This window comes from Neovison vison, chromosome 4, assembly GCF_020171115.1.
Source record: "Neovison vison isolate M4711 chromosome 4, ASM_NN_V1, whole genome shotgun sequence".
Classification (NCBI taxonomy): domain Eukaryota; kingdom Metazoa; phylum Chordata; class Mammalia; order Carnivora; family Mustelidae; genus Neogale; species Neogale vison.
Window position 1 is genome coordinate 87112408 of NC_058094.1, and position 26459 is coordinate 87138866.

Below are 26459 nucleotides of genomic sequence, written 5' to 3' on the forward strand. Positions count from 1 at the left end.
ATTAGGAAATTCATTTACTTTTTTTGGCCTCAGTTTCCTCTATTACAAATTTTCTCCAAGAGCAGCGCTCCCTTTCTGCCAAAAAAACAAAACAAAACAAAAAACCCCCAAACAAACAAACAAAAAAACCTCATTGCTTTATTAGTCATGCATTTATTTAACATTCATTCAATACATAGTGAATCTAGATAAAGGTGGGTTTGGGCTCTGGACAGTCTGCCTAGATTAGTGCTTATGGAGTACCTTCAGAGTTGGTTTTTTGTTACTTTTGATTTTAGTGATTTATAAAACTTAGGTTTGTATTGGTTATTCTGACCTATAACACCTAGAGAAACTTTGTAGAAGTGTTTAGTAGCTTGAGTTAAAAGAAATTATCCAGAAGAATAAGGGACAGGAGACTCTTACATGTTGTACTTCTGAAATCTAAAGTGTATACATATGTGTGTGTGTGTATACATACAACACATAAAATCTAAAGTGTGTATATATATATATATATATTTTTTTTTTTTTTTTAAAGATTTTATTTATTTGACAGAGAGAGAGAAAGATTACAAGTAGACAGAAAGGCACTTTTGGCGGGCGGGGGGGCAGGTTCCTCGCTGAGCAGAGAGCCCAGTGTGGGGCTCAATCCCAGAACCTTGAGATCATGACCTGAGCCGAAGGCTGAGACTTAACCCAATGAGCTACCCAGTCGCCCCTATATGTGTGTATTTTAAAGATTTATTTATTTTAGAGAGAGCGTGAGCACATGAAAGTGGGGGGAGGGGCAGAGGGAGAGAATCTTTAAGCAGACCCCCGCCAATGAGCATGAAGTTGGACAGTCCATGAGATCACATCCTGAGCCGTAACCAAGAGCTGGCCGCTCAACAAACTGAGCTACTCAGACACCCCTGAAATCTAAAGTGTATTTAGATGATGTTTCACAGCTTAGAGGAAATGAGCCTTTTGACTGAACTTATGTGACCTTGTTCAGGACTGGCTGGCTCCAAATGAATTTCCTTTTATTTCAAAGTTGGCAACAATCTGGCTGCCTGCCATCAGAAGATGAGCTCTTACTGATCTTAGAAAAGAGAGACTACTATAGCACTGGGAACAAATTGATATAGACACCTATGGTTGAGGTACTAAGTACATGTAGATATAAGACACACCACAGGGCTCCATAAGGTGTCATCTGGCCTCATTTGGGCAGAAAAGAGAGAATTATTATAATATAATTGCAAAATATCTACCATATGACACTTTATTTCTTTTTCTCCAGGCCTTAATTTCTTGGGATATGGTCATTTCTGGAACATTATGGAAAACACATAGTGATCAACATTGTCTTTGAGTTCACTGATAGAAAGATCTCTGGGGCATAGCAGGTTATGGCAAGAGAGCAGACCTGGAGCTGCCCTCACTGCAAGGGATCACTATGCCATTTTCCCTGTCTGCTGCAGTCATGCCTCTGGATGAGAATGACTCCCATGTGCTGCACAGGAGTTCACCAAAGTTATAGGTAGAAACTGTAAGTAGAAAAGAATCTTCCAAACTATAAAGTTAAGTCTTTTAGCCATGTTTTCTCTTAGGTACATGCTGCATGTGTATAAATAAAAGTCTACATTAGAAAACATGTTTCTAAATGATCCTCCAAAGCAGATATTTAATGCTTTTTATAATATACATTAGCAAAGAATTAGTACAGGGTTAAGGATAATTTTACTTCTACATTAATTTTGTTTGTAAACTGGAATTTGATTATTATAGCATTTTGAATCTAGAAAATATTAATAATCAGTTCTATAATAATACCTTTTTGTACCCAAAAGATATCTTAGAAGACTTGTTCTCACACCCAAGCTCAAATGCTATGATTATCTGTCCAAAGATTCATTTTCTTACACAATCCAATCAATTCTCCCCATGGCTGGGCACTTTCACTACTCCTGCTGCCCAGGATGACCTGACAGCACTTCCCTGGGCCACTGCTCCCCGGTCAGACTTAAGCAGTCACAGGTTGGTCCTAACTCAATTTTATCCTCTTTCTTTCAGCTCCATACTCTCTACAACCCTGACATGTTTAGGATTCTATATCTCATGATGTTATTCTTTTTGTCCACCTATATAGCTGTCAGCAAGTAAGAAGGCTCAGTTTCCTCATCTGTGAAATGTGACTAGTATCATCTAGCCTCAACATTGTATAATTTCATGTGTGCTACAGGAACACAGCACACATAATGCATATTTAACTACATCGGAATAACAATGCTATTTTCTTATTTTTGAGGTTTATGCCCATCCTTTTTCAATCCACAATTTAGCACAGTCTCATTTGATATGTCCCAGCATATGTTCTAAGGTAAAAATCCAAAACATTCATAACGCTAGCCATTGGCAGTAATTCACTAGAACCTGGCTTCCAATTCTTCTTTTTGCTTAACAAGTAAAACAAGTACCACCAAAGGAACTAGAGGGACAGGATACAAGGTGTCCATTCCTTGTGATTACTCATAAGGAAGCAACCTCACTGTCAATTTCACTTTGCCTTCTCATCATTGTGACTCAGTCCTTGTTATCCCCAGTCTCCTCTGAGTGTCTGGTCTGTGTGCTGGTCTGGAGAAGCTTTAGATCATCATTGCTTAGGTTACTCAGTAGTTCCTTCTCCAAAGCCTAATGCTGGATACATTCCATGAAAAATGTAAAAGAAAACAAAACCTATGTCTGATCTATAACTGGCTCAGATAATTCTATTTAGGTTTACCACAGATTTAAGTTAAAGACTACGAGACTGGTCTACGCCTACAAGTTAAAAACCATACAACTGATATAATCATCTCAGACATACACATATTCCAAACAAAATAAAATTAAAATTTTTCCTATAAGTCCAAAAGAAATATTCTCTAATTCTACACCTAAAGGAGATTTTTTGGAATTCAAAAGACTTTTCAAATAAAACACCACCTACTCAAAGAAGATTCATAATTAACACAGAAATGTTTCTTGTCGCTTATTCTGAATGGTATCAGAAGGCTCTATAAGAATAAGATATTGTTGTAATTACTGTTTCTTAAATATGTGTTTTATTTTAAGAGCAGATATAAAAAAAGAGTAGATATAAAAAAAGTTGATGAATTGGCATCTATACTTTTAATTTCTGTTATATTATAAGTCCATCTCATTGCTTTGAGGGCAGTTTAACTTAGAAATAAATATAACTTCAAAAGGCTATGCCAAGGCTATTACATAAATAAACTCTTCAGTCAATGACATGACTACAGCTATTTGAAAAAATACAGGAAGGTCCTAAATACAAGTAAAAGAAGGTATCATTGTCATATTTAGTATGAGCAAAGTACTTTGAATTTGGTTTGGCTCATGTAGCTGTGCTGTCCACCAAGGTAGCTACTAGTCACACGGGGCCACTTAAAATAGTTAAATTTTAATTTAAAATTTAATTAAAATTAAATAAAACTTGAAATTTAGTTCCTCAGTCCTATTAGCCATTTCTGAGCGCCCAGTAACCATACGTGGTCAGTGACTACCTCACTGAATAGTACAAATACATAACATTTATATCATTGCAGAAAGTTCTATTAGGTAGTGCTGACACAGGTTAGAAAAGCACTCTTTGAAAGCCACAGATTCACTAACTGCCATTTATTTATTTAGATTTTTAAGGCATATAAACCTTGACAGATATTGCAGTGGACTTTTTAGGTACGGTTAACCACATGTCTTGGCTTTTATGGAAGAATACCAGTATTTCTTGTCTATATTACTTTCAATAACATGAACCATTAAAGGTAAGAGTAAACACAACAAATTAAATTTTTAGTAGAACTTTTTATATTAAATAAATGGACTCTTTTGTCAAACCACATGGCTCAAATTTTGATGCAAGAAAAAAACAACAACAAAAAGAAAACTCACGTATATGGTGAATGCAGCCAAGAGTCTCTTTCTCCAGTAAGACTCTCTACTTTCTTTAAGTGACTCTAGTACCCATGCCTGTATCTCAATTACTCACCTAACTCTGGGTGGGTCTGAGTCAGGTGGAGCAGCTGAGCCACCTCCCTGCTGATATCTGTAGGGAAGACAGTAAACTCTCTGTACCACCACTCGGACCCCAACTCCTGGCCATGGGGCAGCTCCCTGGCTTTCCACTGCATCCAGAAGAGAATCCCTCAGGTGAGCTTCAGCTGGGAAGCACTGTTTTGCTTCTTCATGTCCATGGGTACAGTCTGTCCTTATGGTAGTGAGACCACTATACATAACCTGGCCAAGACATGCAGAGGGAGCAATTTCAGTTTAACTCATAACAGCATGGTACATTCCAAATCATGACTTTCTGAGGCAATCTTCTGATGTAACTGCAGAATACCAAAGGAATGATGAAGATAAAACATTGTGTGGGCCTCTGTGTCTGCCAGGTAACTAATACTATTGAGGAGGGCAGGGTGAACAAGATAACATGGGAACAGCAAAGAGTGTTTCCAATCAATAGAAGCACAGATCTTCTTGGGTCTTTGAAAACATGTAAAATCTCAACAGGACAAACTAAAAAACAAAAGAATGACAAGGGTTTCAAAATTAAGTCACTATTAAGTTCTTGGTGTGTGCAGTCTACTAGGCTAGACACTTCACAGCTCATAACAACCCTTTACAATAATATTAAATATCACAATAACTCTTCTAGAGCACATTCCAGGCAGTTTTCTTTATGTACTATACTTGCATAGCGAACATATTTAACTTCATAACTACCCAAGTGGATAGATTATATCATTATTACCATTTTAAAGATAAAAATATTGAAACACAGAAAAATGATGAATCTTGCCCAGTGTTACTCAACAATAAATGACTGAGGCAGAATTTGAACCAGGATATCTGGTTCCAAAGCCTATATTCATAACCATGATGTTACACAATGGCTTCGTTGTCACTATTGTCAGATAAAAATGATATCTCAAGAATTTAATATTAATAGCTATTTACAACTAAATGTTAAAGCAGGGATGCACTTAGAGTCATAAATTAAATTAATTAGAGAGCCCCCTTTTCCCTATTATCCCCTTCAGATAACTTCTTTTGATAATTTAAGGGAGAGTAGGCTTGTTGACATATTTACAAACAAGATGAAAGTTTGCTACTTTTCTCTTTTTCCTTTAAGATTTTTATTTACTTGTGAGAGGAAGAGAGAGAGAGCACAAGCAGAGGGAGTGGCAGCCAGAGGGAGAAGCAGGCTCCATGCTGAGCAAGGAGCTGGATGTACCCGTGCTGAAGCAGATGCTTAACTGACTGAGCCATCCAGGAACTCCTACTTTTCTTTTTCTTATATCCCTCATACTATCTGTCAGCATTCTTAGCATTCAAACCAATCATTTAGTGCTGATTCAGCTAACTGGGTGAACCTGAGATGATACACCTGGAGTCACAGACACTTAAAACCTGGAATCGTCCCTGGAGTGCCCTTCATGCCTTCTATGAGTGAAATTTAGGGGGTTCCCTAAATTTATCTTGACAAATGATCATGACCCAGGGCCAACAAAATTTCAAAAAACAATCTACAGCATATAATTTCAAGTTTGTGCAGCTCTATTTATCCCAAGGATATAGATAATGTGAAAAAGAAAAATATAACTTTTTAATTTAATAAAAAGCTTAAGCAAAATTCTTAGAGAATTACAAAATGAGAATAAGAGAGTGAAAAATCATTTATTTTGATAGACAAGGATAAAGATTAAAAAAACACAATTAGATAGATGAAATACTGTGAAAAGAAGGCTACTAAATACTAAACCACTACATACTTTCTTCAGGCATAACAGTAATAACAGGATGTTCTAGAATATATATTTACTGAGTATTTGAAGAGGAACCAAAGGTAAACATCTCTGCTTATATCTTTCAAATCCAGTATTATTACAAAACATAAAACATCTAAAACAAATGAAATTTTACCTGGCTTTCATGTGATATATTTCTTAGATTCCTAAATCTAAACCTCTGAGCCAAAGTGATACTTCTTCTTGGAAGGGCTGTGTCCCAACAGTGCACTTCATGTATTATTTTTGAATCTTCTTTGGCAACAACTTTCTGACAAAAGTAAGTATTCAGAATAACAGGGCAACTTCCACTTGGGGCAATAAGCATTTGCCTGGAAAAGAGAAAGAAATGTAACAGCTTACAGTTATAGTTTATTTACAATGTTGGGTTTCCTTCATGTTCTTGCTGAATCAGGAATATAAAGGGCAATGATTCACCTGCTATGGATAGATAAAACAAAGTCAGGCCACAGATGAACAAATGGATAGAGAAAATGTGGTACATATATACACTGGAATATTATTCAGCCATAAAAAGAATGAGATCTTGTCATTTATAACATGAATAAACTTAGTATTATATTAAGTGAAATAACTCAAACAAAGATAGGCAAATATCATATGATCTCACTTATATGTGGAATCTAAAAAACAACAGAAACAAACAAAAACAGAAACAGTCTCATAAATATAGAAAATAAACTGGGAGCTGCCAGAGGGGCTGGGCTTGGGGGTTGCGGGGATGGGCGAAATGGGTGAAGGGGATTCAGAGGTACAGACTTGCAGTTATAAGATGAATAAGTCATGGGGATGAGAAGTACCACATAGGGGACAGAGTCAATAACATTGTAAAATTTTGTATGATGACAGATGGTAACCTATCGTGGTAAGCATTTATAATGCACAGCACTACCAAAGCACTATTCTGCATACCTAGAACTAATGGGATATTGTATGTCAGCTATACTTCAATAAAACAAACAAACAAAAGTGGCACCCACCCTCACATGCTCAGGAGTAAATGTCAATAGAATTAATTTTACTTTTCCAGTGCAAGTCTGTGTCAGGAGAGGTGGAATGGAAGAAGGCCACGTCACTGCTTGGGCTTGAGTTTTCTCAGGTCTCCTATTCTGGTTGATGATGGCCTTAGAGAAATGCAGGGAGTGAGCAAAGACTATCAACAGGCTCAAGAATTGCCCAGACATTAAAATAAATGTTATTTACAAATGAAACCTTCAGACACTTTGACACCTCTAATCTTTCAAACACATGACAGCAAGACCCAAAGAAGCTTCTACCTTCACTGTCAAATAGAACACAGTCACAGAAATGCTTCATATTTAATTCAAAAAGGAACGTGGGGACATAACAGACAAAATTCTCCTGGTTCTTTTTAGACATCTGATTTGACATCTTCAGCACTCATTCCTCAAAGGAGGTAGTGTTACTTAACATTAAGGAAAATTTAGGACTTCTTATTCTGGGAAGGTGGGAGTAGACATATTTTCCCTAATTTATCCTATTAAGCACAACTAAATGCCTAACATTACATATCAACTAAACATAAGACATTGAAAAGTGGAAAGAAGAAGGCACACCAGCCCTAGAGACCTTGAGACTTAAGAAACAATAGTGGTGAGCTCCTGGGTTTTCTGTTTGCCTCTTATATCCCAGACTTCAAACTGAAGAAGATGGCAACCTGATACAGTGATGGGTATAGATAAAAAAGCCTCTACAGGAGGGTATGTGCTATGGTGAGTGCTGTGAAGTGTGTAAACCTGGCAATTCACAGACCTGTACCCCTGGGGCTAATAATACATTATATGTTTATTAAAAATTATATTACAAAAAGCCTCTACATCTTTATGTATCTTCTTCAATTTCTTTCATGAGTATTCTGTAGTTCCTCGAGTACAGAGACTTTACCTCTTTGCTTAGGTTTATTCCCAGGTGTCTTATGGTTCTTGGTGCTATAGTAAATGGAATTGATTCTCTAATTTCCCTTTCTATATTTTCACTGTTAGTGTATAAGAAAACAACTGATTTCTGTACAATGATTTTTGTATCCTGCCACATCACTGAATTGCTGTATAAGTTCTAGTAGTTTGGGAGTGAAGCCATTTGGGTTTTCCATATAAAGTATCATGTCATTTGTGAAAAGAGAGTCTGACTTCCTCATTGCCAATTTGAATATATTTGATTTCTTTTTGTTGTCTGATTGCTGTTGCTAGGACTTCTAGTACTATGTTGAACAACAGTGGTGAGAGTGGGCATCCTTGTCCTATGCCTGATCTCAAATGGAAGGCTGTCAGCTTTTCCCCACTGAGAATGATATTCTCTGTGGGTTTTTCATAGATAGCTTTTATGAAGTTGAGGAATGTTTCCTCTATCCCTATACTTTGAATCATTTTAATCAGGGCACTACAGACAAAGGCTGATATCCAAAATCTATAAAGAACTCCTCAAACTCAACATACACAAGACAATAATCACGTCAAAAAATGGGCAGAAGACATGAACAGACACTTCTCCAAAGACAAATGGCTAACAGACGCATGAAAAAAATGTTCATCATCATCAGCAATCAGGGAGATTCAAATCGAAACCACATTGAGATACCACCTCACACCAGTTAGAATGGCCAAAATTAACAAGATAGTAAACAATGTGTTGGAGAGGATGTGGAGAAAGGGGAACCCTCTTACACTGTTGGTGGGAATGCAAGTTGGTGCAGCTACTCTGGAAAACAGTGTGGAGATGCCTTAAGAAATTAAAAATAGAGCTACCCTATGACCCTGCATTTGTGCTCCTGGGTATTTACCCCAAAGATACAGATGTAGTGAAAAGAAGGGCCATCTGTACTCCAATATTCATAGCAGCAATGGTCATAGTCATCAAACTGTGGAAAGAACCAAGATGCCCTTCAACAGACAAATGGATAAAGAAGATATGGTCTATATATACAAAGGAGTATTATGCCTCCATCAGAAAGGATGAATACCCAACTTTTTAATTAACATGGATGGGACTGGAAGTGATTATGCTGAGTGAAATAAGTCAAGCAGAGAGAATTAATTATCATATGGTTTCACTTACTTGTAGAGCATAAGAAGTAACATGGAGGACATTGGGAGATGGAGAGGAGAAGTAAGTTGGGGGAAATCGGATGGGGAGAGAAACCATGAGAGACTGTGGACTCTGAGAAACAAACTGAGGGTTTTGGAAGGGAGAGGGGTGGAGGGATAGGTGAGTCTGGTGGTGGGTTTTAAAGGATGGCACGTATTGCATGGAGCACTGGGTATGGTGCATAAACAATGAATTTTGGAACACCAAAAAGAAATAAAATAAAATTACATTAAAGAAAGATAAGGAAGAAAAATAAGTTCTATTATAAACCACTGGAAAAATAAAATCCTCTACAAAAGCTTACTTTCTTGAACTAAGGGACAGCCTAATAAAATACAAAACTTTTAGAAAACGAGTGCTCTACTCTAGGCAAACATCACAGAAAACCTGTGACCCGCTATCATACACACCAGAAGAGGGTGAGTGTGGAGCTCTGGTCAGGTTGTAATAAAAAGTCTCAATAGCCTACGTAGGGTAGTGTGAGAGAAGGCAGGATAGGGTGTTGGGACTTCCATCCCTGTAGGCTTATAATGAGCCTTCTCTGATCAACCCCCAACCCCCAACCCACACATACCATGACAGTGGAGATCGCCTGGGGGCCTGGACTTCCACCCTTCCCCCCCATCAGTAACCAGTATGCCTGGCTACCCTCTATCCTTACAACATCCTCCAGTCCTCTCAGTGGAAGCCATGTGGGAAGCAGCACCCCTGACCCTTACAGCAAGGGTGATGTCAGTAGAGGCCTAGCAGTAAGCTGGAACTCACATCTACCTAGCAGTAACAAGGAATCCTTCCCCTGTGGGAAGGAAGAAATAAACATGGATATATACAGTCAAATACAATAGGCTTTTCTACCCCTGTTAAGTTTTCAAAATTGTATTTAGAATTGCAGCAACAATTTTAACAATATGATCTAGTTCTAAATGCATAAAAAAAATTTAAGAAAATCATAGTTGCAAACAGTAAAGGGAGAGGAGGTAAGGTTTATACACGTCATAAAAACTGACAAAATGTTGACCCAGCCGATTGTGATAAAATTTAATCTTTATAGCAATCAATAAAATAGCTATAAAAAGACACATACACAAAAAATTATAATTAAAAAAATTCTAAAAAATGTTCAAGTAACCCACACGAAGTTAGGAAAAAGACAACAGAGATGAAAACAGAAAGAGAACATAAAGAAGACAAAACCAAAAAGGTAGACCTAAGTCCTAAAATACCAATAATTATATTAAATGTAAATGGTCTAAATAAACCAAGTATAAAACAAAGATTAGCAGAGTGGATTAAAAAAACATGATCCATCTATATCCTGTCTATGAGAAATTTACTTCAAATATAAAGAAATAGGTGAAATGGGTGTGATGCATAAACAATGAATCTTGGAACACTGAAAAGATAGATTAAAGAGTAAAAAAAAAAAAAGGAAAAAAAAGATATAGGTGAAATGAAAGTAAAAAGATGGGGGAAATACATATAAACACTAATAAAAACGTACCAGGGGAGGGATATCATATGAAGTAGGCTTTTTTTTTTTTAAAGATTTTATTTATTTATTTGACAGAGAGAGATCACAAGTAGGCAGAGAGGCAGGCAGAGAGAGAGAGAGGGAAGCAGGCTCCCTGCTGAGCAGAGAGCCCGACGTGGGACTCGATCCCAGGACCCTGAGATCATGACCTGAGCCGAAGGCAGCAGCTTAACCCACTGAGCCACCCAGGCGCCCTGAAGTAGGCTTTAGAGCAAAGAAAATTATCAGAGACCAGGGAGATATTACCTAATGATTTTTTATCAAATGTGCAATGAAGAATTAACACCAATTTCATACAATCATTTTCAGAAAATGGAAGAGGAGGTAATATTGTCCAATTAAACTTATAAAGCTAGTACTACCCAAGGCGGGACCAAGATGGTGGAGGAGTAGGAGACTAAAATGACATCAGGTCCCAGGAGTTCAGCAAGATAGTTATCAAACCATTCTGAACACCTGCAAACTCAACAGGAGATAGAAGAGAAGAAGAGCAGCAATTCTAGGAACAGAAAATCGACCACCTTCTGAAAGGTAGGATGTGCAGAGAAGTGAATCCAAAGTGACAGAAAGATAGACCGCTGTGGGAGGGGCTGGCTCCTGGCAAGTGGTGGAGCAGCAGAGCACAGAATCAGAACTTTTAGAAGTCTTTTCCTCTGAGGGATATTGCTCCAGAGGCTAAGTGGGGGGGTGGAGCCCTTGCGGAGACAGTGTGGCCTCAGGTCCTGCAGGGTCACAGAAAGATCGGGGGTGTCAGAGCTCCCAGGTATCGGAGCAGGGCAGCAGACTACAGACTTGGAGCAGAGGAGTTAGTTTTCAGATTGGGGTTACCTTAAATGGTGATCCAAGGCATAGCTGAACCACTGCTCTCTGAGCAGGGACCTCACAAATGGCAGATCCAGAGAGACCCCCTCCTTCCTCCTCCAGGAGGACTGGTGCAGGAATGTGCAGCAGTAATCTGCTGGGTTTGGAGACACCAAATTGAGCTGTGTGCCAGAGATAGAAACGCTTGGTCAGAGGCCAGGTGGGCACAGAGCACAGCCGGAGACCAGAGAGACAGGAGTGACTGACCGCTTTTCCCTGAGGGCGCATTGAGGACTGGGGCCCCGAGCTCTTGGCTCCTCCAAACTGAAGATTGGGAGGTCGACATTTTCATTACTGTCCTCCAGAGCTGTACGGAAAGTGTTCAAGGAAGAAAAGCTACCAAGAGTGAACGCGAGGAGATTATTTAGCCCGGGCCCTGGCAAGGGCAGTGCAATTCCGCCTCAGGCAAAGACATTTGATACTACAACACGTCCCTGCCCCAGAAGATCAGCAAGAACATCCAGTCAAGACCAAGCTCCCTGACCAAGGAGAACAGTAGAACTCCAGAGCTAGGGGAAGGCAACGCATAGAATTCATGGCTTTTCTCCCATGATCCTTTAGTCTTGCGAAGTCAAATTTTCTTTCATTTTATTTTTTCTTATTCTATTTTTTTTAGCTTTTCCTCTTTCCTTTTTAAACGTTTTTAGTTTATCTTAACAATACTCTTTTCTTAAAAAATTCCTTTAAATCTTCATTGTTATACTCATTTTATTCCTTCATTGTATTTAACCATATTTTTTGTATACATATAGGTTTTTTTCTTTAAAATTTTAGGATAAAATTTCTTCTAATAGATCAAATATGCCCTAAATCTAGCAAGTGGCTTAATTCTAGTCTCCAGTCAGAACACATACTCTCCTTTTTCTTTTCTTTTCTTTTTCCAACCAACTTATCAATTCCTTTTTTAGAATTTTTAAAAAATTTTTCATCCTTACAGTCATACTCCATCTCTTCACTGTGTTTATCCTTACCCTTATTTGTGTGTGTATGTGTGTATATGTATGTTTTTCTTTCTTTAAAATTTTGGGAGGTAGTTTCTTCTGTGAGACAAGAATACACCCAAAATCAAGTGGGTGGCTCTGTTCTATTCACCAGTCTAATATCTATCTATCTATATATTTAACTTTTTAGTTTTATTTATTTCTTTCCCCTTTCTTCTCCCCCGGTTTTGGGATTCTTCTGATTTGATTAATGTACATTTTTCGGGGTCTCTACCACAGTTTCATTATTTTATTCTCTTGTTCATATATTCTTATCTGGATAAAATGGCAAGACGGGAAACACCACAAAAAAAAAAAAAAAAAAAGAACAAGAGGCAGTACCAATGGCTAGGGACCTATCAATACAGATATTAGTAATATGTCAGAAGTAGAGTTCTGAATATGATTCTCAAGGTGCTACCTGAGCTCGAAAAAGGCATGGAAGATATTAAGGAAACCCTTTCTGCAGAAATAAAATCCCTTTCTGGAGAAATAAACTCATATCTAACCAAGATGAAATAAAAAAGCTATTAATGAGGTGCAATCAATATGGAGCCTCTTATTGCTAGGATCAATGAGGTAGAAGAGATAATTGAGATATAGAAAACCGAATGATGGAGAATAAAGAAGCTGAGCAAAAGAGAGACAAACAACTACTGGGCCAAGAGCAGAGAATTCAAGAGAAAAGTGATACTGTAAGGTGAAACAATATTAGAATAATTGGGATCCAGAAGAAGAAAGAGAGAGAGGGGGGCAGAAGGTATACCGGAGTAAATAATAGTGGAGAACGTCCTTAATTAGGGGAAGGAAACAAGCATCAAATCCAGGAGGCACAGAGAACCCCGCTCAAAACAATAAAAATAGGTCCACACACCACCATCAAATAGTAAAACTTACAAGTCTTAGTGACAAAGAGAAAATCCTGAAAGCAGCTTGGGACAAGAAGTCTGTAACATACAAAAGTAGAAATATTAGATTGGCAGCAGACTTATCCACAGAGACCTGGCAGGTCAGGAAGAACTGGCATGATATATTCAGAGCACTAAATGAGAAAAATATGCAGCCAAGAATACTATATCCAGTTAGGCTATTATTGAAAATAGAAGGAGAGATTAAAAATCTTCCAGGACAAACAAAAAATTAAAAGAATCTGCAAACACCAAACTCCCAGCCCTACAGGAAATACTGAAAGGGGTCCTCTAAGCAAAGAGAGAGCCTAAAAGTAGTAGACCAGAAAGGAACAGAGACACTATACAATAATAGTCACCTTACAGGTAATACAATGGCACTAAATTCATATCTTCCAATAGTTACCCTGAATGTAAATGGACTAATGCCCCAATCAAAAGACACAGGATATCAGAATGGATAAAAAAAACAAGACCCATCAATATGCTGTCTACAAGAAACTCACTTTAGACCCAAAGACACCTCAAGATTTAAAGTGAGGGGGTTGAAAATAATTTATCATGTTAATGGACAAAAAAAAAAAAAAAAGCTGGGATGGCAATCCTTATATCAGATCAATTAGATTTTAAGTCAAAGACTATAATAAGAGAAACTATATCATACTTAAAGGATCTGTCCAACAAGAAGACCTACCAATTTTAAATATCTATGCTCCTAAAATGGGAACAGCCAACTATATAAACCAGTTCATAACAAAATCAAAGAAACACATCAACTATAATACAATAATTGTAGGGGACTTTAACACCCCTTCACTGAAATAAACAGATCATCCAAGCAAAAGATCAACAAGGCCTTAAATGAAACACTGGACCATATGAATATTACAGATATACACAGAACATCCTAAAGCAAAAGAATACACATTCTTCTCTAGTGCACATGGAACATTCTCCAGAACAGATCACATCCTGGGTCACAAATCAGGTCTCAACCAGTATCAAAAGACTGGGAGCATTCCCTGCATTATTTTCAGACCACAATGCTCTGAAGCTAGAACACCCTGGGTCACAAATCAGGTGTCAACCAGTATCAAAAGACTGGGAGCATTCCCTGCATTATTTTCAGACCACAATGCTCTGAAGCTAGAATACAATCACAAGAGGAAATTTGGAAAGAACTAAAATCCATGTAGGCTAAAGAGCATCCTACTAAAGAATGAATGGGTCAACCAGGAAATTAAAGAAGAATTAAAAAAATTCGTGGAAACAAATGAAAATGAAACCACAAATATTCAAAATCTTTGGGACACCACTAAGGCAGTTCTATGAGCAAAGTATATAGTAATACAAGCCTTTCTCAAGAAATAAGAGAGGTCACAAGTACACAAGCTAACCCCACACCTGAAGGAACTGGAGAAAGAAGAGCAAAGAAAGCTAAACCCAGCTGGAGAAGAGAAATAATAAAGATCAGAGCAGAAATCAATGAAATAGAAACCAAAAGAACAGAAGAACAAATCAATGAAACTAGGAGCTGGCTCTTTGAAAGAATTAATAAGATGGATAAACCCCTGGCCAGACTTATCAAAAAGAAAAGAAAAAGGGCCCAAATAAATAAAATCATGAAAGAAAGAGGAGAGATGACAACCAACACCACAGAAATACAAACAATTATAAGAACATAGTAGGAGCAAGTATATGCCAGCAAATTTGACAATGCGGAAGAAATGGATGCATTCCTAGAGTATAAACTACCAAAACTGAACCAGGAGAAAACAGAAAACCTGAACAGACCCATAACCAGTAAGGAGATTTAAGCAGTCATCAAAAATCTCCCCCAAAACAGGAGCCCAGGGCCAGGTGGCTTCCAGGGGAATTCTCCAGAATTTAAAGAAGCATTTAAAGAAGAATTAATTCCTATTCTCCTGAAACTGTTCCAAAAAATAGAAATGGAGGGAAAACTTCCAAACTCATTCTATGAGGGCAGCATTACCTTGATCCCAAAACCAGACAAAGACCCCATCAAAATACAGACCAATATCCTTGATGAACACAGATGCAAAAATTCTCACCAAAATACTAGCCAGTAGGATCCAATAGTATATTAAAAGGATTATTCACCACGACCAAGTGGGATTTATTCCTGGGCTGTAAGGTTGGTTCAACATCCGCAAATCAATCAATGTGATACAATACATTAATAAAAGAAAGAACAAGAACCATATGATACTCTCAATAGGAGCTAAAAAAGCATTTAACAAAGTACAGCATCCTTTCTGGATCAAAACTCTTCACAGTGTAGGCATAGAGGGTACATACCTCAATATCATCAAAGGCATCTATGAAAAACCCACAGCGAATATCATTCTCAATGGGGAAAAACCAAAAGCTTTTCTGCTAACTTGAGGAACAAAGCAGAGATGTCCACAATCTCCACTATTATTCAACATAATACTAGAAGTCCCAGCCTCGGCAATCAGACAACAAAAAGAAATAAAAGGCATCCAAATCGGCAAAGAAGAAGTCAAACTCTCACTCTTTGCAGATGACATGACACTTTATGTGGAAAACCCAAAAGACTCCACTCCAAAACTACTAGAACTCATACAGGAGTTCAGTAAAGTGTCAGGATATAAAATCAATGCACAGAAATCAGTTGCATTTCTATATACCAACAATAAGACAGAAGAAAGAGAAATTAAGGATTCAATCCCATTTACAATTGCACTCAAAACTGTGAGATACCTAGGAATAAACCTAACCAAAGAGGCAAAGAATCTGTATTCAAAAAACTATAATGTACTTATGAAAGAAATTGAGGAAGACACGAAGAAATGGAAAAACGTTCAATGCTCATGGATTAGAAGAAAAAATACTGTAAAAATGTCTATGCTACCTAAAGCAATCTACACATTTAATGGAATCCCTATCAAAATACCCTATCAGGATGTTCTATTTCAAAGAAATGGAACAAATAATCCTAAAATTTATATGGAACCAGAAAAGACCCTGAACAGCCAGAGGAATGTTGAAAAAGAGCCAAAGTTGGCGGCATTATAATTCCAGACTTCAGGCTCTATTACAAAGCTGTTATCATCAAGACAGTATGGTACTGGCATAAAACCAGATATACAGATCAATGGAACAGAATAGAGAGCCCAGAAATAGACCCTTAGCTTTATGGTCAACTAATCTTTGACAAAGCAAGAAAGAATGTCCAATGGAAAAAAGACAGTCTCTGCACAAATGGTGCTGGGAAAATTGGACAGCCACATGCAGAAGAATAAAACTGGACCATCTCCTTATACCACACACAAAAATAGACTCAAAATGGATGAAAGACCTCAATGTGACACAGGAATCCATTAAAATCCCTGAGGAGAACACAGACAACAATGTCTTCGACCTCAGCCGCAGCAACTTCTTCCTAGAAACATTGCCAAAGGCAAGGGAAGCAAGGGCAAAAATGAACTATTGGGACTGCAACAAGATAAAAAACTTTTGCACGGTAAAGGACACAGTCAACAAAACCAAAAGACAACTGATAGAATGGGAGAATATATCACAAATGACATATCAGATAAAGGGTAGTATCCAAAATCTGTAAAGAACTTATCAAACTCAACAGTCAACTCAACTTATCAAACTTAACAAATAATTCAATCAAGAAATGGGCAGAGGACATGAACAGACATTTGTGTGGAGAAGACATCCAGGGGGCCAAGAGACACATGAAAAAGTGCTCAACGTCACTCAGCAACAGGGAAATACAAATCAAAACCTCAACGTGATACCACCTCACACCAGTCAAAATGGCTAAAACTAACCAATCAGGAAATGACAGGTCAGTTGGCAAGGATACGGAGAAAGGGGAACCCTCCTACATTGTTGTTGGGAATGCAAGCTGGTGCAGCCACTCTGGAAAATAGTATCGAGGTTCCTCAAAAAGTTGAAAATAAAGCTACCCTACGACCCAGCAATCGCACTACTGGGTATTTAACCTAAAGATACAAATGTGGTGATGTGAAGGGGCACTTGCACCCAGATGTTTATAGCAGCAATGTCCACAATAGCCAAAGTATGGATAGAATCTAGATGCCTATCAACAGATGAATAGATAAAGAAGATGCAGTGTATATATGCACATGTGTGCCTGTACACGTGTGAGTAATAGTCATCCATAAAAGAGGAAATCCTGCCATTTGTGAAAACATGGTTATGGACAACCCTGGAGGACATTATGCTAAGTGAAAAAAATGAGACACAGAATGTTAAATACTTTATAATCTAGTTTATAAGTGGAATCTAAAAAAATTGAACTGCTAGAAGCAAGAATAGAATTGTGGTTAACGGGGGCTATGGGATGGGAAAAAAGAGAGCTATTAGTTAAAAGACACAAATTTTCAGTTATTAGGTGAATGAGTTCTAGAGGTCTAATGTATAGCATGGTGACTATAGTTAATAATATTTTATATAGTTGAACTTTGCTATGAAGTAGATCTTAAGTGTTTTCACCGCACACACAAGAAAAGGTAACTAATGTGGTGAAGGATACATTAATTAGTTTGATTATGGTAGTTATTTCACAATGTATATCAATATATATTGAATTATCATCTTACAAACCTTAAATATATACATGTCCATATACGCTAACAAAGTTGGAAAAAAATTTATATGGAAAGGTAAAGGAACTAGAATATCTAAAATAATTTTGAAAAAGAACAGACTGGACTAATCACTCTATCTGATTTCAAAACATGATGTATAGTTGCAATAATCAATACTATATGGATTTGGTGGAGGAATAGACAATAAAGGAGGAATAGATCAATAAAGCAGAATAGAGAACTTAAAAGTAGACTCCACAGATACGCCCAACTGATTTTTCACAGAAGTACCAAGGCAATACAATAAAGGAGGTAGACTTTGGATATTCATAATCAGAAAAGCATGAGCTTCAAATGAAATCTCAAACTTTATATGAAATTTAACTCAAAATTGATAATGAAGATAAACTATAAAGACATAAAACTTTTAGAAAAAAAATATTGGAGAGAATTTTCAATACTTAGGCTAGGAAAAGAGTACTTAGATTTGAGACAAAAAAAAAATTACTCACAAAAAGAAAAAAAGATTGACAACTGGACTTCATCAAAACTAAAAACTTTTGCTTTGAGAAAGACCTTGCTAAAAAAAGGACAAAAAGAAGTGAGGGGATGGGGAAACTGGATGATGGACGTTAAGGAGGGCACATGATGTAATGAGCAGTGCGTATTATATATGGCTGACAAATCACTGACTTCCTCCTCTGAAACAAACAATACATTGCATGTTAATTAATTGGATTTAAAAAAACAAGTTTTTAAAAAGGGGACAAAAAGAACCTAGAGAGGAAGATACTGTTGCAAATCACATATCTAAGAAAGGGCAATGACCTAGAATACATAAAGAAATCTGAAAAGTGAGTATGAAGAAATGAACAATTAAAAAATGGACAACTGTCATGAACAGACAATTCAACAAACAGATATACAAATGGCAAATCAGTACATCAAAAGATGTTCAATGTCATTAGTCTTTAAGAAAACACACATTAAAACCACAGAGGTATATAATACCTCTATACTATCAAAACGGTTAAAACAAAAGATAGTGATATCACCATAGCAGATGAAGATCTAGAAAAACTGGACTGCTCAAACATTGCTGGTGGGAAAGTAAAGGTATATACCTACTCAGAAAAATTTTGGCTATTTTGGAAAAACACTAAGTATGCAATTACCATACAATCCACTGCACTCCTGGGCGTTTATGTTTATACAAAAACCTATGTAGGAATGTTCATAGTAGCTGTATTTTTAATAGTCTCGAATTGGAAATGTAAATATAACCATTGGGTGTGAATGGTTAAGCAAACTGTTAAATCCACATCAAAGAACACTATTCAGCAATAAAAAGGAAGAAACTAGTGATACAGGATGACATGGATAAATCTCCAGGGAATTATGCTGAGTGAAAACAAATAATCCCTAAAGAGATACAGAACATATTAGTGGTTGTCAGGGTTTAAAGCTCTAGTGTATTTCCATATAATCAACCCAAGTACAAATTTGCAATAGTGAGGTTTTAAGCCTATAGGGTATGTATGGTAACCAGAAGTAAGAAACAAATTATGAGAGATGGAGACAGATCTAGACACACACACACACACACACACACACACACACACACACACACACACGAGAGGAAGGGAGGGACAGAGAGATACAGAGTCAGAAAGAAGAGGCTATAATAAGAGGGGAGGGGTGGGGCACAGTGTCTAGTACTGTCTGGGTAAAAATGTAAATATGTTCCACACAACAAGATGGATGAAAGATATCATAAACTTCCAGCCTTTTCTTTCAACTTAATTCAAAAAACTAAGATAAAGTAATATTATTTAAACAACTAAGTGAAGAAGCAAGCACTAGTAAAATTTCTATATTTAGAATCTTTCAGTTTACAGATAAACATTACCAATATTAGAACTATGTTCTGCCCAATTCAGTCTTGTTTAAGACCACTAAGCTTAAACTGAATTAAAAATAGCAAACCAGGGAGGCTCAGTTGGTTGAAACTCTGACTCTTGGTTTCAGTTCAGGTCATGATTCAGGGTCATGAGAGTGAGCCCTTCGTCAGGTTCCATGCTCCACACACAGTGCTGGAGATTCTTTCTCCCTCCCTCTATGTTCCTACCCTGCTCACATGCATGTACTCTCTGTCTGTCAAATAAGTAAATAAATAAAATCTTAAAAAAAAAAATGGCAACCCATTCCAATGAAGTAAAAGTTTAATTTAGCCTTCCTTCTATGCTACTAACATTCCCTACAATTTTCAAAATTATTTTAATGAGTTTAACCTTCTATTTCTTTTTTTTAAAATTTTTTTCAATTTATTTATTTTCAGAAAAACAGTATTCATTATTTTTTTCACCACACCCAGTGCTCCATGCAATCCATGCCCTCTATAATACCCACCACCTGGTACCCCAACCTCCCACCCCCCCGCCACTTCAAACCCCTCAGACTGTTTTTCAGAGTCCATAGTCTCTCGTGATTCACCTCCCCTTCCAATTTACCCAACTCCCTTCTCCTCTCTAACACCCCTTGTCCTCCATGATATTTGTTATGCTCCACAAATAAGTGAAACCATATGATAATTGACTCTCTCTGCTTGACTGATTTCACTCAGCATAATCTCTTCCAGTCCCATCCATGTTGCTACAGAAGTTGGGTATTCGTCCTTTCTGGGAGGCATAATACTCCATAGTGTATATGGACCACATCTTCCTTATCCATTCGTCCATTGAAGGGCATCTTGGTTCTTTCCATAGTTTGGCGACTGTGGCCATTGCTGCTATAAACATTGGGGTACAGATGGCCCTTCTTTTCACGACATCTGTATCCTTGGGGTAAATACCCAGGAGTGCAACTGCAGGGTCATAGGGAAGCTCTATTTTTAATTTCTTGAGGAATCTCCACACTGTTCTCCAAAGAGGCTGCACCAACTTGCATTCCCACCAACAGTGTAAGAGGGTTCCCCTTTCTCCACATCCTCTCCAACACATGTTGTTTCCTGTTTTGTTAATTTTGGCCATTCTAAGTGGTGTAAGGTGATATCTCAATGTGGTTTTAATTTGGATCTCCCTGAGGGCTAATGATGATGAACATTTTTTCATGTGTCTGATAGCCATTTGTATGTCTTGATTGGAGAAGTATCTGTTCATATCTACTTAGCTCAGGTCCAAAAAAAGATCTCTTCCTTACTTCACATAATCACTTTTCCTAGAGAAAGTTAATTCACTGATTTCAAAAGCATTAGATGTTCTTTGTCTCCTGGGTAGGACCACATGTCTAATTATGAGCAATTTATCTGCAGAAGTGGCATAATTTACAAACACATATACAAACCCAAAAGGAGCTCATTTTTTTTGATCTCTTGTTGACAAAGTGAATAGACTCATGATAGATGCAGGATTATTACATCAAAATGAATAAAAAAACCTTAATATATTTGGCCTGTCTTCAATGCAACTACATTAGATAACTGTATAAATATAACCATGATCTCAAACATCTTATTCTTGATGTTTTTGTTCATCTTCCTTCATTTTCTTCTTATTTATGAACAGACCTAAAGAACTTCTTAAAATGTTTCAAATGCTTTGCTAATCTCTATTATAAAGCTTACATTTTTATTAGCTAATAAAAATGAAGTTTAACACTCCATATTTTAACATTTGCCTATTAGAAACATAAGTCTTTTTTTTTTTTTTTAAAGATTTTATTTATTTATTTGAAAGACAGAGATCACAAGTAGGCAGAGAGGCAGGAAGGGAAGCAGGCTCTCCGCTGAGCAGAAAGCCTGACGTGGGGTTTGATTCCAGGACCCTGGGATCATGACCTGAGCATTTTTAATTTCAAATGGGAAAAAAATGAAGTTAGTTAATAGGCAATTAACAAAAATAAACATTAAAATAATGCCGTTGGAAAAAGGGACGGCCTTAATTAAATGTGTATCATTTTGCAGTATCACAGCATTTCTGTTTACTTACCCAGCCCTCCACTTTGGTAGCAAATTTAGGGTTAATCCAAATTCAGAATCTTCCAGATTCCCAGAGATTACAGAGTTCATAATAAATAGGGTCCTCTCAAACAGGCAGATTTTTTAAAGTCTTAAAAACTTTTAAAAATTATTAGAAAAGTTATCTTGTAACTATTAATCTGGGCCTCTTTGATAATTAAACAAGTCACTACAAATTTAACAAAAAAAGTTTTAACTCTATTTTGAAATGTGGCTGAGTAATTACATATGTTAAAAAATATATATATATATATATATATATATACACATATATCAGTGTTGCTAGCTTTGCTTAAAAGAAGGGGAAACCCAAGGTATAAATAATGGTTATTTGGCCTAGCAGTAGGGCTCTGAGAGAGGTAAGAACTCAGGCCATGCTTTTGGAGCATCTGGCCAGCTCATCCACCCCTCCATCTTCTGCAGAAAAGAAGGGGAACCTTTAATCTAATGATGACACAAATGTTTATTTAATTATACATACAACAAAAATATCTAATATACACATTTAGTAAAATTCTTCCTGATTCAAGCTAATCAAACTCAATTAATCTAGAATAAAAATGATTTGTAAGGATGTTTGTTTCATTACTTTAAATCACAAATTAAAATTATACTCCTTAGAAAAGAGAAAGTTTTGGTAAGCCTTCTAAATAGATATAACTAATTTTTTAAAAATGAAGGTATAATTGACATATCATGTTATATTGTTTCAGGTATACATAATGAGTAATATTTGTATATATTGCAAAGTGATCACCTAACTAAACAATAAGTTTAGTTAACATCCATCACCATATATAGTTACAATCATTTTTTTCTTGTGATGAGAACTTTTAAGTTCAACTCTCTTAGCAACTTTCAAATATACAATATAGTATTATTAATTATAGTCACCATGATGTACATTACATCCCCAGGACTTACTTGTTTTATAACTGGAAGTCTGTGCAATTTGAACCCCTTCACTCCTGTTTCCTGCCCCCATTCCCTGCCTCTGAAAACCACCAATATCTTCTCTGTATCTGTGGGCAGGTATGACTAGATTTTGACTAGCATATCACTTGTTTCTGTACAAATAGTACTGAGATTTGAAAAATAATTGATTCGCTAAGGTAAACACGCTTGAAATCTTGTTCAAATATCTCATGTACTCACAAGTACCATTTATTTTCAAAGGTAATGACACGGGTAAACATAATCTGAATTAGGGAATTTGAATGAGGTTTAAAATGATTTAGCATAATATGGGAATTATGAAATTTCAGTCACAGCTATAACTTTTTACACTCAGAGAATTTGGGAAATTAATTCAAATAATAATACAACTAATAACAAGATTTGGAAGGCTAGTAGATACTGAAAGACCTTAAACCCATATGTAGATGCATTTGATTTATTTCACTCTTTTTACTGAACACCTATGACATGCTGGGCACTAGGAATCCGGTCAGAGACAAGAAGGCTGAGTGGATGGTTTTACTGCGAAGGAAAAGGGTATTACTGAGATAGAATACCCCAAGGGAGGACCCTCTGTGATTAATCCCACTGTGGTTAGGGAAGTCTTCCAAGGCGAGGGAGCCAGGTGAGGGGTGTCATGGGTCAAGGAGGGTGAAAGCACAAAGAAGAGATGCATGGAGGCCTCCAGAGACTGCCCGTTGGCAATGACCATAATTTAGTTTCTACGTGATGAACAAGTATGTCACACTACCGTATCACTGAATCTCTTAAAAATAAATTCACATGTTCAATTTCCTTTACTATTAGGAAAAGGAAGTTAGAGTTTTTCAGCATCCACATCCATGGTTCCATCATTATTTTTCTAGGTAGCATGACCTCTCAATTCCATTTTATACTGCAATCCAATATTTATTTATTTATTTATTTATTTATTTATCTTGTCAGGGAGAGAGAGAGAGGTAATTAGAGGGAGAAGCAGGCTTCCTGCTGAGCAGGAAGTCCGATGCGGGACTTGATCCCAGGACTCTGGGATTGTGACCCAAGCTGAAGGCAGACGTTTAACAGACTGAACCACCTAGGCATCCCACTGCAATCCAATACTCCTATAGATTATTGCAATCTATAGGATTGCAACTATTGCAATCCAATAATGCTTACAGACCTTACAATCATCTCTTGATGTATCTTATCACTACAAATATTAATATGATAACCAAAAAAGAAAGTTTACAGAGCATGTATGGATTAAGATTAATATTACAGTATATTTAACTAGTATTTCTCAAGATCAAAATGAAAATAAAAGCAAACCTAAGGTGTTAAACGTCACTTGACAAATCATACATAAAACTAACAACACCAGTGAACATTACCATGACACTGAAGAATATGCATTTACTTTCTAATAAACTCTCAGAGCATCCTTGAGATGGCAGCAGGATGGGCTAAAATATGGGAGAGTTATACACACAAATAAAATTCACAAAAAACTAGAAAGTAGTTCTCCTTCTTCAAAGGAGTCCAAGTAATAAGGTTTTATTTGTATTTGTTTTTAATAGAGAATACTGTATGTTTGGGGCACCTGAGTGGCTCAGTAGGTTGAGTCTGCCTTGGCTCAGGGTCCTGGGATTGAGTCCTACATTGGGTTCCTTGCTCAGTGAGGAGACTGTTTCTTCCTATGCCTGCCATTCCCCGGCTTGTGCTATCAAGTGCTCTCTGACAAATAAATAAAATCTTAAAAAAAAATAGAGAATACTGTATGTTTAATAAAGATGACAATTTGTCAAAATGTTTTCTGAAAGAAGAAACAACTGCTCAAACACATTTTACATTAAGAACCATTTACATTTCTCCTCACCTGAGAATGTTATATATAGAACTCAAGTAAACAGGAAATAATAGACTTAAAGAAAAAAAAAGTCATTGAGATCAGAGAAGGAAAACCAAGTGAAGTATCTTTTCATTTTCTATCATTTCAAAGGTTGACAGTTCTATCGCTATGAACAGTGACAAAGTGTGAAATACCCTGTAAACAACTTGTATTCAGGAAGTCCAAGGTTTTTGAGCAATGTTTCTTTTATTTTCCCACTAGTTAACGCGTTTTCAAGTTTTTTGTGTTTAGCAACTGATTAAATCAAGACTATATTTTGCACTAAATATGTTGACAAGGGTGATTGTGATTGACACATAACCCCTTAAAAAGCAAACTATCTATTCTGAAACATAAAATAAGGTTAATTTGCTTGTTTACTATCCAGGAAGAATTCATGCAAATCTGTGGTAGTAGCAAAGAGGATTAATGGGTTAGTAGAATTAAGGCAGTGACCCAAAGGAAACAAAGACAAGCAGAATTTTCTTTTCCCTTCTTCCTTCTTTCCTTTCCTCTTCTAAGGGCTAACTAGCTAAAGAAGATTGGAGTAGGAACGTAGTTTCCTGAAGAACATAATCTAGGTTTAATTTTTCTTTTCACTGAAGACATGCTTGGGAGAAACCAACCAATTTTGTTTACAGTTTAGTTTCATCTGTAAGCCTTACCTACTCCAGGCCAAAATGTGGCTAGTGTATACACCAGGAGAGGCTGGGCCATTTGAGTGTGGAGTTGAGAGGGCTTAGGATCCATGTAGGGCCATATATCATGGAAGCAACAAAGTGCAGTAAAACATTCTTTGTGCTACAATAGAATGAACATGGATTTCTATGGGGAGGCAGAGGATAGACTTCTTCATATTAATGAAGTCTCTTCTAAAATGTCTCTGTGAGAGGTCTTGATGGGCTGGTTCAACAATAATAAAAACAAAAAATGTCTGAATGAATGCCAGTCCTTCTAGCTTCTTTGGAAAAGTTGTTATTTTCTCTGTGCACTGAGAATGCTTTTTACACTGATGTGTTTTTGTCTGTTGCTACAAAGAAATCCTCAACTACTAAAATATATCAGCTGTTTCATTTTTATCTTTGATTTTGAGCACCAAACAGTACTTGACATCAGCAAGGAACACAACAGATGTTTCCTAAACTGATGAATAAAAATTTATTCCTATTTACCAGATACATTATAAAGAAGTGTGTGACTTTTAAATGGCTCAATCAGTTCCCAGTAGGAATCTGGGAATGGTACAGATTTAAAATGAGGGCTTGGGAAAATGAAAGTTCTAAGGGGGGGGGAGCATTCAGGCACATGAATGTCTCCTGCATATCACACAATAATTTGAGACGCCAGAGAGAAGATAGGAGTTTGGGATCTAAGATGTCTTAGATTTAAATCCTGGTGCTGCTATTTATTAGCTGTGTGACTGTGCACAAATTCCATCTACGACTCTGTTTCTATAAAATGGGAGTATTAACAGTAGCTAGAGGTACTCCACAGATCTCTTGTGAGAATGAAATTAATGAACTGATGTGTTCTCCATTCAGCTTTACACTTGGCAAGGGCTCAGGGCGTGAGGCTGTCAGCGCTGCTGTTGCCCCTGTGAGTTTTATCTTCAGTCATTTCACATTAGTCACTGTCTACTGTGTGGCAAAGCCTAGTGTTATTTCCAAGGTCCATTTTCTTTCCAAGATTAACTAGAATTACAGGTTGGTAGAAGTAAATATTACTTTTCTGTTACCCACTCAATATGCTAATTTGCCTAACACTTTCTCTGCTACTGATACTTAC

The 26459-nt window shown here is 36.9% G+C and overlaps 1 protein-coding gene across 8 annotated transcripts in view; it reads right to left on the minus strand.

Moving 5' to 3' along the window:
- Window positions 1-26459, minus strand: part of SPIDR (scaffold protein involved in DNA repair) — a 693030-nt gene that overhangs the window by 173137 nt on the left and 493434 nt on the right. For all 8 annotated transcript variants that reach the window (XM_044245633.1, XM_044245631.1, XM_044245632.1 and 5 more), the window contains 2 exons: window positions 5953-6148; window positions 4016-4263 (listed from right to left, as the gene is read on the minus strand). In XM_044245633.1, the coding sequence (XP_044101568.1) occupies window positions 4016-4263; window positions 5953-6148 (444 nt within the window). The remainder of the gene's footprint in view (window positions 1-4015; window positions 4264-5952; window positions 6149-26459) is intronic.